The sequence below is a fragment of the Ammodytes marinus genome (genome assembly GCF_949987685.1).
Source record: "Ammodytes marinus genome assembly, chromosome: 5".
Classification (NCBI taxonomy): domain Eukaryota; kingdom Metazoa; phylum Chordata; class Actinopteri; order Uranoscopiformes; family Ammodytidae; genus Ammodytes; species Ammodytes marinus.
This window is the reverse complement of record NC_137234.1, coordinates 33,310,777-33,328,394: the sequence shown is the minus strand read 5'-3', so window position 1 is coordinate 33,328,394 and position 17,618 is coordinate 33,310,777. Positions and strand designations below refer to the sequence as shown.

The window sequence follows — 17,618 nt, the reverse complement described above, 5'->3', positions numbered from 1 at the left end:
CATGGTAACCATGAGACGCTAATACATGGCGGTTCATGGCAGTCGACTAGCTAGAGGGCTAACGTAAACAGCATGTTAACACATTACTTTTTGCTAAAAAATACGCTCTCACGTGCGATTTAATTCCGGTGGCTTTAAGTCGAATATTACTTTCCAAAGGCTAATCTGTGCTGGCCTAAAAACGTGTTGTTGGTGAGCCTCTATTCACACATTAGTCCTCGTGCGTCCGCATCCACTCAGTTAGCATCTATGCTAGCTTGGGCATTGGGTTTAACGGGCTAGCTTGTGACTAGATTAAACACAACAACACTTGCTGGTGGGAACACGGTTCACATCTTCACCTATGGCTTTCTATGAAGTCTACTCTCACCCGGCTTTGCTTCGGTACAAGACGAGTGTGTGCACGAAAGCCACCGTCTTCCTGCTCGTTGTTCTGTGCCTTACCTACATCCCTCCTCTGCTGGTCGCGTACAGGAGCCAAGGTAGACTGCTGTTATCCCCAAACACTATTACAAATACGTTCCCTTGTGCTAGATGAAACATTGTATATAAATATACTGTGTGTATCTCGTAAAGTGTCAAATATGTTGACTTGTCAACGCTTGTTTCGTTACATGGATAGAAATGTGACTGTCATGTTCATTTAGGTTTCTGGATCAAAAGGAGCACTTATGAGGAACAACCGGTGGTCAGATTTCAGTACCAGACCTTGCTGGTGGCAGCAACCAATACTCTGGGAGACTACGTTGCGTGGAGCACCTTCCCCCATCTCAACAACATGCTGGGGCCCAACCTAAGGATCCCTGCTGTCTCTGTAAGACATTGCAAAACATATACAACTCTGTCCTTTGGCACTTGTAGCTGTTTTATTTTTCTATTTTTAACCCTGTCAAAAATAAAGGGGTATATGTAGCGGGGACATGTCATTTTGATTTATAGTGCAGTGGATTTGGGACACTAGTTATCAGATTCAAGATGGTTTATTTATTAGTCATTTGCACAAAAGTTACAGCAGCAGTCATTGGCAATGAATATTTTAAGTCCCAGGCTCCTCTCATATGAAATATATATAACAAGAAAAATGTATAATAGAAACACAGAGAGCAACACCTGAGACACAAATAAACACAAAAGTAGGGCAAGGACACAGTGCAGATAAAAAGTGCAGAGATAAGGTGAGCCATAGAAATATGAAGTAGAATGCAAAATAAAGTTAAATAAATGTTGTCGAAATAGAATACTATACATGGAAATAAATAATAAAAATAATAACTGTAGTGGAAAAGAATAATGTAGGCCTACATGTAATAAATTAATGTTAAATACAATTTTATTTTAAATGTAGGTGACATTGTGTGGTTAACATTATACTTAGACTTAGCAAGCTACTAATACAGTATGTTATAGTTATGTGTATGTTCTGTTTCTACAGGTGAGAGAAGTGGACCAGAACCAGGATGGGAAGCTGGACCTTCTGATTGTCCAACTGGAGCTGCCTCTGAGAGCAGAGGAACAAGTGTACAGTGTCCAACTGCTGCTCACATTCAGCTACCAGCTCTTTGTATGTATGCTACTGCAACACTTATTTTTTATTTTTTAACCTTTATTTATACAGATAAATCCCATTGAGACCAGAGACTCTTTTGCAAGGGAGACCTGTTCCCACGTTACCATTCACACACACATTCATACACCGATAGCAGGCTAATTACTATCGACATTCACACCAGGCACGGTGGGTGAAGTGTCTTGCCAAATCACACATCAACCATGACACAAGTGGCAGGGTGGGGATCGAACCGCCAACCCTTAGATCATTGGCCGACCCGCTCTACCACCTGAGCCACAGTCTACACATGCAAAGAAGACATCGCTCAGTCAGTCTCACCTCAGACAAAAGTCAGATCTTGTTGTAGTAGCTGAAATTCAAAAAACATTTCAGTAATTACGTCATTGAATCAGGTTGGTTTCAGCGTTAGAATTATTACTCATTTTGAGGTGTGGCTTCAAATACACAATCCCTTTGTTGCCCAATTGTCCAATGTACATTTTGTGTATGTTTTATTCACCAAGGTTTAACCTATGGACATAAAAAAAAATAGTTGATGAAGTTTACAGTAACTAATATTAGATGTCAATATCCATTTATTTTAAATGTTGAAACTGTGGTAAATCTCTTGCGACTGCAGCCATACATTACATGTACTGTACCCTGGTCTAAATGTTGTTTTAAGTTCCTATTCATTCATTTTCGTACTTGAGAACTTGCACTGAGAAGTTCAGGGACAAATATGTATTTCCTTAAAGGTTCAGTAAGCGGAATTGTCAGCTTAGCCAACTTCCTGTCAGAGACTGCAGTTAGCAGTCCCCTCCCTCGTCCCTACGTCACCACATGAATGCACTGTGGTCTTCAAGCAGCGAGTTATCTAGCATCATCTCAGATCCATAAGTGTGATGAAACATGATAAAAACCATCAAGACTTCCGGTTTAGCATGTGAAGAAGAAGAACGTGTTGCGCCGAGGCTCCCAGGCGTTCAATGCTTTTTTATATAACACCACACACACTACCTGAAAGTGTGTAACAACAACACATTTAATTGAACTATTTTGCGTTCTACTTCATAGTTCTACCTAACAGCAACCCTTACTACAACCATGAAAATGGTAGTGAGTGAAGCCTTGAGGCTCATTTCTGCTGCCTTAGATGCCGTCAGATCACCGCCCTCGAGCATACATGTGTACGTTTGCAGTCTGAGAATACACAGCTGATGGCTAAAACCGAAGACTTGGAATCACGGTCACATCGCAATAATCTACGGGTGATTGGAATCCCGGAGAGGACCGAGGGAGCAGACCCAGTAAAGTTCATGGCTAACTTTTTCAACGAGGTCCTGGGCGCAGGCTTCTTCTCATCCCCGCCGGTCCTGGATAGAGCTCACCGCATCGGCCCAGCGCGCTCGGTGGAGGAAGGCAGGGGGTCCAGACCGAGAGTATTCATTGTCCGGTTCCACTACTTCAGCGATAAGGAGCGTGTTCTGAGACGAGAGAGGGACGCACAGCAGCTCAGGTACCATGGACAGAAGGTTTACTTTTTCCCCGACATGACCGCCAACATCACTAAGAAGAGGGCGTCCTTTGCCGTTGTGAAACGCTGCCTTTATTTCCTGCCCGTCTGCGTGTCGAGCACCACGGAGAGAAGAGATTCTTTGACTGCCCCAAAGAGGCCCAGGCTTTTTACGATTTGCACTTCTCTGCTCGCTGAGGATTTTCAGACTGAACTCTCTCATCCTGTAAGGTAAAAACAGACTTTACCCTAGATATTGGCCACTTAAAGAATATTTTCCCAGCTGACGTATGTGGGGTGTTGTTGTTGATTTAGTTTTTTAAACATATATCTAGGCTACTCCATCTAGGGTGACCAGATGTCCCGCTTTGTACGTCTCGCAAATCGAGACGTTGTCCCGCATTGTCATTGACAGTGAGCCCCCCTTTTAAATGCATGTTTTATAATCTGGCATTTATCGAATAGCTGTGTTGAGACGGCAGTCTCCGTTTGTGTGTGTGTGTGAGTGTGCGTCTCTCCGTTTGTCTGTGTGTATGTGCGTATGTGTGTCTCCGTTTGTCTGTGTCGAGCTGCTGGGCTCAGTGGGCTCTGTGAAGGTGCTGCCGTCTTCAGCGTTTACTCTCCTGTTGCTTCAAAATAAAAGCCAACTCACGTTTGTCCAGTGAAATGCTTTTGTTGTGAAGCAGCAGCCTTAATGCTCTATTTGTTTAACAGCAACTTAACTGCTGCGTGCCGATCTAAAGATAGTGTTTTTTAACGTACAAACGTAGTATTTGTCCCACATCTGGTGAATTGGGATCTGGTCACCCTAACTCCATCCCCACACGGGCCTTAAGATACTGTCATATACCACACTGTTTTGGTGTTGAACATTGATGGGGTTCCCCAGCTGAGCTATGTGTTTTTTAATTAATTTTTTTTATTTTATTTTTTTATTTCTGTAGGCTGAGTGATAAAGCATATTACTGAAAAACAAAGCTAAAGATTTGGAGTTGACATATGTATGTTATTTTGCCATTATTTTACTGGTCCAGCCCTCGAACCAAAATGAGTTTGACACCCCTGCTTTAGAATATATCGTAGCTCACCGATACAGCCGCCTCTGTAAACCTGTAGTTAAGTTTAACAAACCTGTGAAGGAAGTTCTGTTAACGTTGGAGGTCAACTCAGGTGGAAGAATATTTCAGGAGACTTGAATGAATTATGAAGCGATATTTATTACAGACTTGGCCAAGGAGAACCGGACTGCAACTCTCGTGACTTGCACTTCAATTCTGACAAACTCATGCTTAGAGCTGTGTTTTAACCTTGAGCTATCTCTACCACCTCCCCGGCTCGGGCACCAAGCGTACCAATGTTTTGGTTCAGAGCTGAACACAGTGAACCATAACATTCTGGAGTAGAAGGAGATGAGACTTTATCTATACAACTGACCTAAGTGTCTCCTAACAGGCTCCAAGGCTGACCTAGAGTCTGTGAGACAGACACAGAAGATATGACCTATTAATCTTTACCATTAATATTACAACTAAAGACCCAAAATTCCCTCACAAAACCTAAATGTCACTATCTTGAGCTTCGATTGATACATATCATGCAACTAACTCTCCAAATTAAATATTAGGTAGTTAAATTAAAGTATTTTGTGGATTTGGGGTTTACAGGGGCTTTAAAAGCTGCAGATCCCCCTGTGTATGTGTGTGTGTACACCGCCCGGTCACAAGAGCCTGTCCACTGCAGTAAAGTCACCAGACCTATCCCATCCAGGCCAGGCTCATTCAATGTTACTTCTTGGTGTGTTTTTCTCAGCGGATGTCCACAGTGGTGATGCAGAGCCTGGCCTACGTGCAGCACTCCTCTCCTGTCCCTGGAGCTAAGCTGTCCATCAGTGGAGACCTGAAGCTGCAGCAGAGGACGCCCCTGCCCCACAGAGGACTCCACAACGTGTACAATGTGAGAGGACCAGAGACTTTTTACATTTTTACATTTCCATATAGCTTTATTAGAATGAATGTAATGTGAACAATACTGCCAAAGCTTAGAGGATAATAATACCAATCGACCATAAACAGAAAAACACAATTTATTTGTTAAGTAGGGGAGAACGGGGTAAGTAGGCACACTTTTTACTATAGTGAGAATTGCTTATCACCTAAACATCTTTCAATAGTCATTCCTACATTAAATTGAAGCTTAAGGTGTTGGCTTGAAATATGTACCCCTCACTTTTTCTAACTTATTGTAATAAAGAAGAAATTAATCATCAAAGACACCCTTACACATTGTGACAACCAACCCCATCAAGGGGTCGGTTGTCAAACACTATGGGGTTGTTTGTCACAATGTTATCTTAATGGGAATAATCTTAAAAAGAAGGCAAGAAAGTAGAACTAAATTTGAAAGTTTAATTGGATTGTCAAGTTGACAAATAGGCCTACATAACTTACTGTAGCCTTGGCAGCTGGTCTAGTTTGGGATGCACTGGGTTGTTTTGATTTTGTTGCCCTTTTTTCTTTTGCATGCTAGCTGCCTTTTCCTGCTCTATTCTTTCCTTCTCTGGGGTGTCAGTGAGGATACAGCTTGACAATTTACTTCGTTATTGGGTTCCTTTTCTGGCTGCAGCCTTGAGATAACATGCGACAAACAACCCCCCAAAAAATGTGACGACCAACCCCAACTTGAATTTCTTGCTAGCATCAAGGCCAACAACCATCTGACAACTAATTAGCTTGCTAACCACAATCTAAAATATAGTTTACCGTTCACACTTTGTATGGGAGTAGTGTTTTGTTATAAACCCATTGTGTAAAAGCCTAGAAGAAAAATACTGAGGAGCTAAATATTTTCAATTTGACATGAAAAACACAAACAGTCGTCTCACCTCAAATTCAGCAGTCTAACTCCAAGGAAGACTATGTAGGTGACCTCTGATTCCAATTCTGGATATTTACATACCAAAATTTCATAGACAGCGCCTTCTGGTTCCGAGATATAACGATTGTGACAACCAACCCGTGTGACAAATTACCCCGTTCTCCCCTACAACAACTGAAATAACAAGACGATGGCAAAGATACTATGAATAACAATATATCAATACAAAAATAGGCATCATATCTCAAAACAAATACCAACAGAATAAAATAGATGAGGACGTTCTGGTGAGAGCTGTGAGAAGATTGAATCAAGCCTCATGTGCTGTGCTGCTGGCTGCTCTCTCATACTCTGACATGCACTGACATACCGTAATTTTCGGACTATGAGCCGCGACTTTTTTTTGACCCTGTTATTACACAGCACAGTATATGTTCTGTAGCTACTAGGGATGGGCGTTAGTAATCGAGTACTCGAGTACTCCTCGTTTCAAATGAACTCGATTGGTGGATGAGGAAAATATGTTTTTTTTTTTAGTGTCTGTAGGGCCGCCCCTATTTTAAAATGTTATATACGTGTACAAAACGGATAAAATAAAGTTTAACAAAATTTAATATTTTGATGCAAGTGCAATAAACTGAGCGTTGTGTCAAACATCAACTGCAAATAACTGCCACCGCAGCGCAGCCTGTGTTCTCCACAGCACCGCGGAGCTGAACACGGTCTCTCCTTTCTCCACAACATTGTCAGGAATATAACTGTCCAATTATTTCAAAGCAGATGATAAAGTTACGTTTATAAAAAGGGGAGATGACACCTGTTACTCTCAGTTAGTAATAAGTAGACTCCAGGTGAGCATGCAAGGTGCTCTCCGCTTGGAAAGAAAAGAAGAAGCAAGGCTTACTTCAGGCACATTCGCTCCGAGCCAACAACAGTTAAGAAGCCTTCAATAGGGAATATGGGGATAAGATTCAAAAACCGACCGGTGTAACGTTCCGTTTATGAGGAATTAGTTGCGGTAATTATTCACGGACACGGAGTGAGCATTACGCGGTTGGATATAGGCCTACAACTATCTGCTTTGGTGAGTTATTTATATGTATTTAAATTGTAGGACAATCGTTTTATATTATCTGCTGCCCTTCTTATTTTAAATGGTGACTTAGGCTATTTTTTTTGTTACAACTACAGCCCATGCTTTTTTCTCTTTTTTTCTCCCCATCGCAGACCTACTCGATCGGTTTAAATTGTGGCCCGTCTATTTAATTACTTTCAGTGAGGAAAATGTGTTTTAAAATTGTGGAAAAAAATCCTTAATGGCAACTGTGACTGTTTGACATAAGCATTGAGCGCTTTATTGCGGTCAACCGTTGTTCTGTAGACAGATGCGTTGCGTTCTAAAAATAGAAAAAAGTTTAACGAGGAATCGATTGATCCTCGAGGAATGCAAGCGATCACACGAGTAGCGAAAATACTCGTGTCCATCCCTAGTAGCTACTATTGCACTAAATGGTAACACTTACATACGTTATGCAACTTGTTTGTTGAAATGTTAATAAATGGGAGCTTCCTCAAGCAGCCATCTCTTTCCCGACAATCCCCTCTGTGCACGAACTCTTACATATGGTAATTAAACATTATAACACCTGCGGCTTATAGTCCAGTGCGCCTTTATAGTGCGGAAAATACGGTACTGTTTTTTGACTGAGTGACTGACTCTCTCTTGTTTTTCAATGTTTTCCCTTTTGTCCCCATACAAATAGAGCAGACTTGCTAGCCACCCATGAATGACATGGAAATATATTTTAGCACACCTTGAAACTGTATGTGCCAGAGCCTGGCAGAGCAATGTCAAAGGGTGGTGGTGGTGGGTTGATTCAAAACAAACAAAAATTGAAGGTGGAAATAGCGGGTCTTGAGCACAGCATTACCCCAGCTACCTGATTTTCTATCCACTGCATAGTGAGCACAGTGAGCATTCATACAGGTCCTTCTCATATAATTAGCATATTGTGATAAAGTTCAATATTTTCTGTAATGTACTGATAAACATTAGACTTTCATATATTTTAGATTCATTACACACAATTGAAGTAGTTCAAGCCTTTTATTGTTTTAATATTGATGATTTTGGCAAAAAAGTAAAGAAAAACCAAAAATCCCTATCTCAAAAAATTAGCATATTTCATCCGACCAATAAAAGAAAAGTGTTTTTAATACAAAAAAGTCAACCTTCAAATAATTATGTTCAGTTATGCACTCAATACTTGGTCGGGAATCCTTTCGCAGAAATGACTGCTTCAATGCGGCGTGGCAATCAGCCTGTGGCACTGCTGAGGTGTTATGGAGGCCCAGGATGCTTCGATAGCGGCCTTAAGCTCATCCACAGTGTTGGGTCTGGTGTCTCTCAACTTCCTCTTCACAATATCCGACAGATTCTCTATGGGGTTCAGGTCAGGAGAGTTGGCAGGCCAATTGAGCACAGTAATACCATGGTCAGTAAACCGTTTACCAGTGGTTTTGGCACTGTGAGCAGGTGCCAGGTCTTGTTGAAAAATCCAAAATCTCCTGATAGCTAGCTGCATTGACCCTGCCTTTGATAAAACACAGTGGACCAACACCAGCAGCTGACATGGCACCCCAGACCATCACTGACTGTGGGTACTTGACACTGGACTTCAGGCATTTTGGCATTTCCAGTCTTCCTCCAGACTCTGGCACCTTGATTTCCGAATGACATGCAAAATTTGCTTTCATCCGAAAAAAGTACTTTGGACCACTGAGCAACAGTCCAGTGCTGCTTCTCTGTAGCCCAGGTCAGGCGCTTCTGCCGCTGTTTCTGGTTCAAAAGTGGCTTGACCTGGGGAATGCGGCACCTGTAGCCCATTTCCTGCACACGCCTGTGCACGGTGGCTCTGGATGTTTCTACTCCAGACTCAGTCCACTGCTTCTGCAGGTCCTCCAAGGTCTGGAATCGGCCCTTCTCCACAATCCTCCTCAGGGTCCGGTCACCTCTTCTGGTTGTGCAGCGTTTTCTGCCACACTTTTTCCTTCCCACAGACTTCCCACTGAGGTGCCTTGATACAGCACTCTGGGAACAGCCTATTCGCTCAGAAATTTCTTTCTGTGTCTTACCCTCTTGCTTGAGGGTGTCAATGATGGCCTTCTGGACAGCAGTCAGGTCGGCAGTCTTACCCATGATTGCGGTTTTGAGTAATGAACCAGGCTGGGAGTTTTTAAAAGCCTCAGGAATCTTTTGCAGGTGTTTAGAGTTAATTAGTTGATTCAGATGATTAGGTTAAGAGCTCGTTTAGAGTACCTTTTCATGATATGCTAATTTTTTGAGATAGGAATTTGGGGTTTTCATGAGCTGTATGCCAAAATCATCAGTATTAAAACAACAAAAGACCTGAAATATTTCAGTTGGTGTGCAATGAATCTAAAATATATGAAAGTTCAATTATTATCATTACATTATGGAAAATAATCAACTTTATCACAATATGCTAATTATATGAGAAGTGTACACTGGAGTCACAAGTGTGCTGATATTTTACTTTAGCGAAGGAAGATTTAGATGCTCAACCATCGTCAATATATCCTGGGATTTACAAATTCCTTCTGATGTCAACAAAACAGACAATGTTACAACACATCACTTGACAAAGCAGACCAATAAGCTTACCTTTTTCTACTGCTGAATGTGTGTGCTGCTGCTGCTCTGTCCCAGCTCTTTTAATGCTGCCTACTGTCTAACCCTCAGTAGACTTTACTGTATGAATCAGTTCCTTTCAAGTTCCACTAACATTGGATAACTTTAATGACAAAGACAGAATGTTTCTGAATGCAAGACCATTTTTATGAATGGTGGTGTAACTGGTCAAGCAGCTAAATCACTCCCTGAGATATTCAGGTTGACGAGGAAGTCCGTTGAACTCCTCAGGAGTTATTGTACATTGTGTGTTGAATAGGGCTTTGTCAATTAATTCGCCTGTTCATATTATCATTACTTATTAACATCGTGGTCACTTTATTGTGTGTGTGTTTTTTGGCACACATAGGGGTAGCTGATGAATGTACGGTATTCAAAAAAGACCAGTCACCAACTATTCTCCGGTGATGATACTTTTGTCTTTTTCTCTATTGACGCCAAGGTGTCTGTGATCGATGGCTCCAGCCCCTTTGCAAGTGCCTATGACCTTGACAACATTATTGGCCGCTACCAGGACAGAAACTGTAAGTGGACAAAGGCTCTTATTTCATTTTACTTTTTTTTCTTCTCAATGGGACACTGTGTAACATTTTAAGTAATTTATTAGCTAAAATCAATATCCTCATTCATAAATATGTCCTCATTGGTATAAAATCACCTCTGCCAATAATCTGAATTATCCTCCTGAGCGTAGAATTACAAATATTAATATTATTTTTATTTTACACCAATGAGGACATATTTATGAATGAGGATATTGATTTTATCTTATAAATTACTTAAAATGTTACACAGTGTCCCTTTAAGTTTCATCTTTGTATTCCAAAATTGAACAACAATGCAGGTTTAAAGACAGCATTTCAGTGTACTGTACATCAAATAATAAACACAAACATGCAATGGTGCTGTCATCTATTCATCTTATCTTTACCTGAACTTGTCTTGTGAGATTTCCACATCTCTGTCAGCTCTGTAAACATGCTAAGCTCAGTGCAGAAGCATTTAACCACTAAACTGTTCAGCCCATTATATAGCACATAGGGAACATTTTATATTCACACCACATTTTACTTTTGTGCCCGTCGAACAGCACAGCAACAAGATCAACATTCTCAAATACACACTGAGGATGTCCCTTAAGCCTTTGAGATGAAATGTGCAAATCTACTGACGCCCGGGGTTTATAGTTTGAGGTAATACCTTTTAGGGGTGGTAAAAATAATCTGAATTAAAAAAAAAAAAAAAAAAAAAAAAAAAAAACTTATACCAGAAAATTAAACTGAATCGGGTTAGTTTTTACATACTTCCATATTGTGTTGAAATGCAAGCTGCATTGATTATTGCACTGTTCATAGAAAGTCATATTTGTGACAAGAAAAGCTTTTTCTCTAATACAATATCAGAGAAGGCAATTCATCTGTTGATTGTATTTAATGATCATCACAAAAGTAGGAAGTGATTAGCAAACTCTGAGTAGCAAACTCAGATGTGTATATAAATATACTTTTGAAAATCACACATGAGTATTTACGTAAAACAAAATGTGCATCGAAATGCATTGAGAATCGATTTTGAATCCAATCGTTGACCTCAGAATTGAACCGAATCATGAGGTTCCAAGAGATTCCCACCCTTAGTACCTTTTGCTTTAAAAATGGCTCACATCAAACACTTGAAGAGTCTTTTTAGAACAACCTGGGAACTATGACTGGTGTGCAAACAACAGTCATGTATTTAATTTAGTAAGCTTAGTGGTGGTTTAGGCAAACAAAACATCCTGTTCCTACATGAATCATTTTCACAAGTGAAAGAGGGTTACTGACTTGTGTTTTGAACTACAATGCTGACATGAATTAACATGATTCAAGACAAACCTTTGAATTTGTGCAATTTAGTAAGCTTAGTGGTGGTTTAGGCAAACAAAACATCCTGTTCCTACATGAATCATTTACTCACTCACTCACTCACTCACTCACTCACTCACTCACTCACTCACTCACTCACTCACTCACTCACTCACTCACTCACTCACTCACTCACACACTCTCTCTCTCTGACTCTCACTCACTGTGTTTTTTTTGTCAATTTATTTTTCTACTATAGTGACCACAGTACTGTCGTGTCCCATGCCAGTCTGGACTGTGGGACGAGCCAGTGGGTCTCCCTTTCAGCTTAAGGCTGAGATCCGTTACCCCACGGAGGTTATCAGATATCCTTTCATGACAGCGGTAAAGGTTATGTGTGTGTGTGTGACGTATACCTTTTTTCATAGATAGTGATTATTTTAAAATACCTTCTACAGTATGTTAACGCTTTCATTTACCCTCATACCATTTTCAACAGTAAGACAGCAACAGGAAAAAAACTTTAAAAAACTAAAATTGCAAACACTGAAAATAGCAAATAGGTTTAATGCTGATGTTAAAGCTGCAGTTGAGAGTTTTTTTACTGTAATATTTGGCAAAACTGTCATAATAGCCATTCAGCTATATGTAGGTGAAGTGGTCTGAAAATATTTTTTTATCACTTTGCTCCCCCCTGCCTCTGTGTGCTGCCCCCCAAAATTGCCACCGCTCATGTTAATTTTGACCAATCAGAGCGAGGTCAGATTCTCCATTCTTATTGGCTGTGGGACCTTGGCAACGACGTTGATGCGTCAGTTGCGTGAGCGTTCACGACCCTAGCAGTCTGACACTAGCCTACTGTTTGGTACAAGGCTACTACGGCGGACAGCGAGTGGCAATGTCTTCACAAACGAACCCTCAATTTACCATTCCCAGGATACTAACAACTAACACCGCTAAGACAGCAAAAAAACGAGGAAAGACGAATATTGAAAAGTTAACTGCTGAAAGGGAGACGGAGAGAGCTTGAAAAAAAGTACACCGGCCATGTCTTCTTGCCCTATCACATCAAGACCTCTCCGACCGCGACCTCGCGACTTTTTTTTTCAAAACAGCGACAAGCGACAAATCTAGCTTTTTTTCTGGTGTTATTGGTGACTTTTTTCGCCAAAGCAAGTATCATCTCTTCTCAACGAGCAGCGGGAGCCCCGAGCTGAGAGGTGTAGGCTATCTCCTGCTCTGACCGCAGCTGGGAGGGGCTGCTGCGCGAGGACCGGGCCGTCTGTCAGTGCTCTGTGACGGGGGACGGGCCAGGAGGCTCCCGCTGCTCGTTGAGAAGCGTTAAAAGTGATATTTGCTTCGGCGAAAAAGTCACCAATTACACCAGAAAAAAGCTAGATTTGTCGCTTGTCGCTGTTTTGAAAAAAAAGTCGCCAGGGGGGCTGAAAAGTAGCTAAATATAGCGACAAAATCGCTAAGTTGGCAACACTGCCCGAGCAGCCCCTCCCAGCTGCGGTCAGAGCAGGAGCATTGATAGGAGATACACACACACCTCTCCGCTCTGTTACAATTAGTTTGCTATCTTGCCTGGCTGTTACAGCTACTTTTGTTAGGCCTACCAGCACACTTACAATGATTTTAAGCTAACATACATGGTATGTCTGTGATTAAAATGTATGCTCAATATGTACGTATGTAGATATCATTACTAATGTTTAATCACCTCGGAATCGGACATGGTGTTTGTCTCCTGTCAATGTAACTGAATTCACATGAACGCGCGAAGCTGTCGTTCAGAGGGAGGAGCTACAGCAGGTAGAACGTTGGGAAAACAGCCGTTGGGATCCCAACGGCTCAAATTATCAACTGCAGCTTTAATCGCTTCCTTCTGATATTTTTAATTACAGTTGCCTTTTAGTTTAAAGCACTTAAAGCAATTGTTCTCCACTGAAGTTGAAGCAATGACAGGTGGGGAGAGTCTCTTTTAAAATGTAAAAAGGCCAAATGCATTTAGAATCAGTTTAAGTGCAGTTGCTAAAGGCATTTGACATTGTTATTTACATTTTCTATGAGGAACTTTTAAATGTTTTTGAAACGGTCTCAGTTTTCCTCCAATGGTCATAAATGACCTGTAACAGCAAACGAGACCATCAGTGAAAACAATGCTATTTTTATATAGTTATTATGAATGCCTTTGCTCTGGTACCATTTCCCAGGAACAGACACCAAACTATTTACGGCAGGCAGACCAGAATATCCTGTGTTTATGAACTGTACTAAATCAACATTTGCTTTGCTTCACCGTTGTCACACCGTTATTAATCTTATATAGTCACAAAAAGAACATGCATGACGCATCCTTCAGGCTCTCCCATCCTTAAACAAATGTATGCACCGCTTGCATTCTTGGGCTCTGGCGTCTTAAAAACACTACAGCTTTTATTAACAACAACTGAATGTTCCTTTTAGCTACTTTCATTTTAAGATTAAGCCACTTAGGCATTTGAATTGTCAGCAGTGGAAGCTATCTATACAATACTTTTTATTGTTCCTCACAATCATAATAGGTATGTTTGAGTTTTTTTTATAAAAAATAATTGGACTACTTTCAAATACAGTGCTAAAAGATTTGACCTGTGTTTTTTAATTTATTTTTATTAACAGATGCTCATGATACAGCACAATTGCAGTTTAAACAATGTGTAAGGTTCCATTTATGCATTTGAAAAAATTATTTACAATAGTAAAAATACTTAGGCTGTCTAAAATAAATTATATCTCAATTAAGACAAAGAAAACAGGATGATACTCAACCAATTGAATATTTGGATATACTAGTCTAATATAAGTGTATAAAAAATGGTTCTCTATTTTCTGTAGTCTGTGCATGGTTACATGTGCATTTGCACACATGGATTTCTTCATTGAACAGTTGCATCTCTTTGGTCAGTTGGATCTAAATAGGACAGAATGTTAATAAAGGGACCCCAAATTGTATGAAAGCTTGATTTTTTTTCTTCTTACATTATATGATATTTTTTCAGGTGTACAGTTAGAGGTTAGTTCATTTACCGAGTGTTTTGGGGGGGATGGTGAATCTGTGGATTTCCAATGTATTCATAATTTCTACCTTAACCGTGTCCTTCCACCTATCGTCCAGGCTTTTGGGAAACCATCAAGTTTGCCTGGATCCAATACGTCAGTGTGCTCCTGGTCTTCCTCTGGGTCTTTGAGCGCATCCAGAGATTTGTTTTCCAGAACCAGGTCCTAACCACTGTGCCCATACCTTTGGGAAAAACTCACCTGTCGTGACGCAGTGGCTAGTAGTGCTGTGACAAGAACCACCACAGCTTTGCTTTTTATGAGACATTTTACATGCCTGTCAATCACTCCCCCCAACTCACATCACTCTTTGACTGAAATGTGAGAGCAAATCAGTGACGGGCATGAGTTTATAGGGAATAGCTCAGGTCAGTTTTGTAATTACATTATGAGGACGTGAATATCAAATAATTATCAGCTGTCTCTAGTAGATATGATTTGCTCCAGGTGTAACCAAGGATGACACTATAATGTACATGGTGTACAGAAAGTGGTATCTCAAAACACCTATGGTAGTTTTGTTCCACTTGAAAAGCGATTAGAAGTGACAGCAACTTTTGACACTGTTTCCAGATGAAGTTAATTTCATGAGGCTACTTTTTGATCGCTTTTAAGATTTGTTCATCTAGTTTGTCTTCGTTACTGAGCATCAATGTGACCAATGAACCTCTGGGGGCTTGCTGTATTCCTTAAGTATTTTGCCTGTATTTGACATAAACATGCACAGAGCCACGCATATTCATTTTATATTTTAATATTTTTCCTGGAGGAGGATTCTATGCAGGCCCTTCTACACATTAATTATTTACCCGGAAAATGCATTTAGACTAATTTTACTTCTGCTTGAACTACTATACTTTGTATAGAAAATATAAAAAGATGTTCTATATTTTTACTATTTCTATACAGTCCGTCACAGTAGATAGCGAAACTCTTTGTTGATATGCTCATTTCTATTTGTATTGTACAGAACATTAGATGATAATAAATGATTTTTACATAGCATTTCTCCCTAATGCCTGCAATATCTTAAGTCTTCTCATCTTTTATTTTGGACTGAAATATAATTTAATTAATTAAAATAATAATTTAATAATAGCACAATAGTACCAAGAAGTGTGTAAGGACAGACCTTCAGCTGTTCTCAATAATAATGTCTTCATCCTTTAAAGAGATCCTATTATACTACTTTTCTGGTCTTCATTTCTTGTTAAAAACTGCTATAGAGCAACCTGACACGAATCACATCACAAAAAACTATGTAGATTTTCGGGACACTTTTCCTCTTACCCTAGCGAGCACAGCAGTCTCTCTCTACACACTGCTTTGAGCAGAATAGTACCAAGAAGTGTGTAATAAATATTTTTATTCTTTATTTTTATTTTACTATGGAAAAGGGGTAGGATTAAATAAGTGTAATACTTCTTCCTGCTCCTTTTCAGGCATATCTCAGCATTACAGATAATTTGTTTTCTTTTATTTCTTTTATTTCTTTTATTTTTAATTTTTTTTTTTGTGAAAACATAATTTGTTTATTGTATTTCCATGCTTTTCATTTTTGTTTTGTATGTTTGATATGTCTGAAATAAATTTAATCAAATCAAATTTAATCAAAGCTTCTCCGCCCCTCCTCCCCCTGCTGCAAACCCCACTCCGTTGTGATTGGTTACCTTCCTTCAAGCAGCGGGAAATTTCCAGGAAGGTGGGGGCATGCAGCCGGAGCTTGCCTGAGCAGCATTACCATACATGGAAACATGACAGAAACGACCCGAGCGTGACAGAAACAATCCGGAAATTTTAACGAGTTCGGCTCGACCCCACCCCAGACGGTCAGCAGGGAATACGTCTAAATGCATTTACGTAATTATTTGATACTTTAGTATGGTTAAACATGACTATAAATCATTATAACATAGGTCATAAAAGTCGAAAAGTATTATAGGTCCTCTTTAACCAAGGTAACGTGACTGATTATGTTCCCAATAGACAACTGCACCTCCCCAAACCGGCTTTATATTTTTAACGATGGCTTTTGAAAGAAGCGTAGGACACAGTTTAGTTTGGTTTATTTAAAGGGGACATATTATGCAAAATCTCGGTTTTAAAGGTGTATTTCCAAGGTCTACTAGGAGAGGTTTTCATGGTTTATTGTTCAAAAAACCCAATAGTTTTCTACCATTTCCCATTTCTTCATCGCCTTTTCCAGCCTTCTCTGCCCTCTATCTCAAAAGGTTGGTTTTGACATCTTACCCCCCTTCGCAAAAATACTAGTATGCTCTGACTGGTCAGATCTACATGGGCGTGCATGCACCGCCCTGCTCATTTACTCTATACCTACCTACATGGGCATGGCACACGCCCAGCTGTCAGTTTTGTTTACTTTTGGCCAATGCAGCATGGAGACCAATGTAAACATGTTTAGCTTCATTTCTACCACAAATATCGGCACACTAACCAGTTCTAAACTAAAAGATGTACAACTGAACCTGTTCAGACAGGAGTCTGAGCTGAAAACTGTGAAAATGGCATAAAAATTTCTGATTTCCCTGACATTATCCTCAGGTAAATACTGTTTAATTATGTCACAGTCAATAACATAATTTCAGCTAAGTATTTATGCATAAACTCTCTAAACTGGTAACATACACCCTGTTTTACGTTTGTCTTTACAGCCCAGTGGAGTGAAAAAGCTTTGGTTGTGAACCGATACTGAGTTGACATGTAAAAATGTACAGTAACCATAATGGAAAAGAATGTATCCTGAATCATGTCAAGATTCACTGGAAAGGCATTATCTTTTGCAAAATGTAATAATTATGCTTTAGGTTTGTCAGAGCTGCAAATTATCTGACAACATTTCAATATCTAGTAGATAATGTATCATTTGTATTGTGATCACTCATTCATAATAAAGTTTTACCGTTAAAAAATGTATTGTGTTGCTTACTGTCACTGTTTGCTACCTGTAGTAAAGGATTACTTGAAACTCACATTTTCATCTCGCTGAAGATTTTCTCTGAT

The 17,618-nt window shown here is 40.0% G+C and overlaps 1 protein-coding gene across 1 annotated transcript; it reads left to right on the top strand.

Annotated features, from left to right (window-relative positions):
• The first annotated feature begins 49 nt into the window (after window positions 1–49).
• Window positions 50–15,564, top strand: tmem231 (transmembrane protein 231). The gene is made up of 7 exons (XM_080028153.1): window positions 50–482; window positions 648–814; window positions 1,433–1,561; window positions 4,875–5,018; window positions 10,094–10,175; window positions 11,755–11,860; window positions 14,645–15,564. Exons 1-7 carry the CDS (start codon window positions 344–346, stop codon window positions 14,805–14,807), a joined length of 930 nt encoding a protein of 309 aa, XP_079884279.1. The 5' UTR covers window positions 50–343; the 3' UTR covers window positions 14,808–15,564.
• The last annotated feature ends 2,054 nt before the right edge of the window (window positions 15,565–17,618 follow it).

Coding starts and splice junctions, on each gene's coding strand:
- tmem231 (XM_080028153.1), top strand. CDS start 344: ATGGCTTTCTATGAAGTCTACTCTCACCCGGCTTTGCTTCGGTACAAG. Junction 815..1,432: donor TAAGGATCCCTGCTGTCTCT/GTAAGACATTGC, acceptor CTGTTTCTACAG/GTGAGAGAAGTGGACCAGAA. Junction 10,176..11,754: donor CCGCTACCAGGACAGAAACT/GTAAGTGGACAA, acceptor TTTCTACTATAG/TGACCACAGTACTGTCGTGT.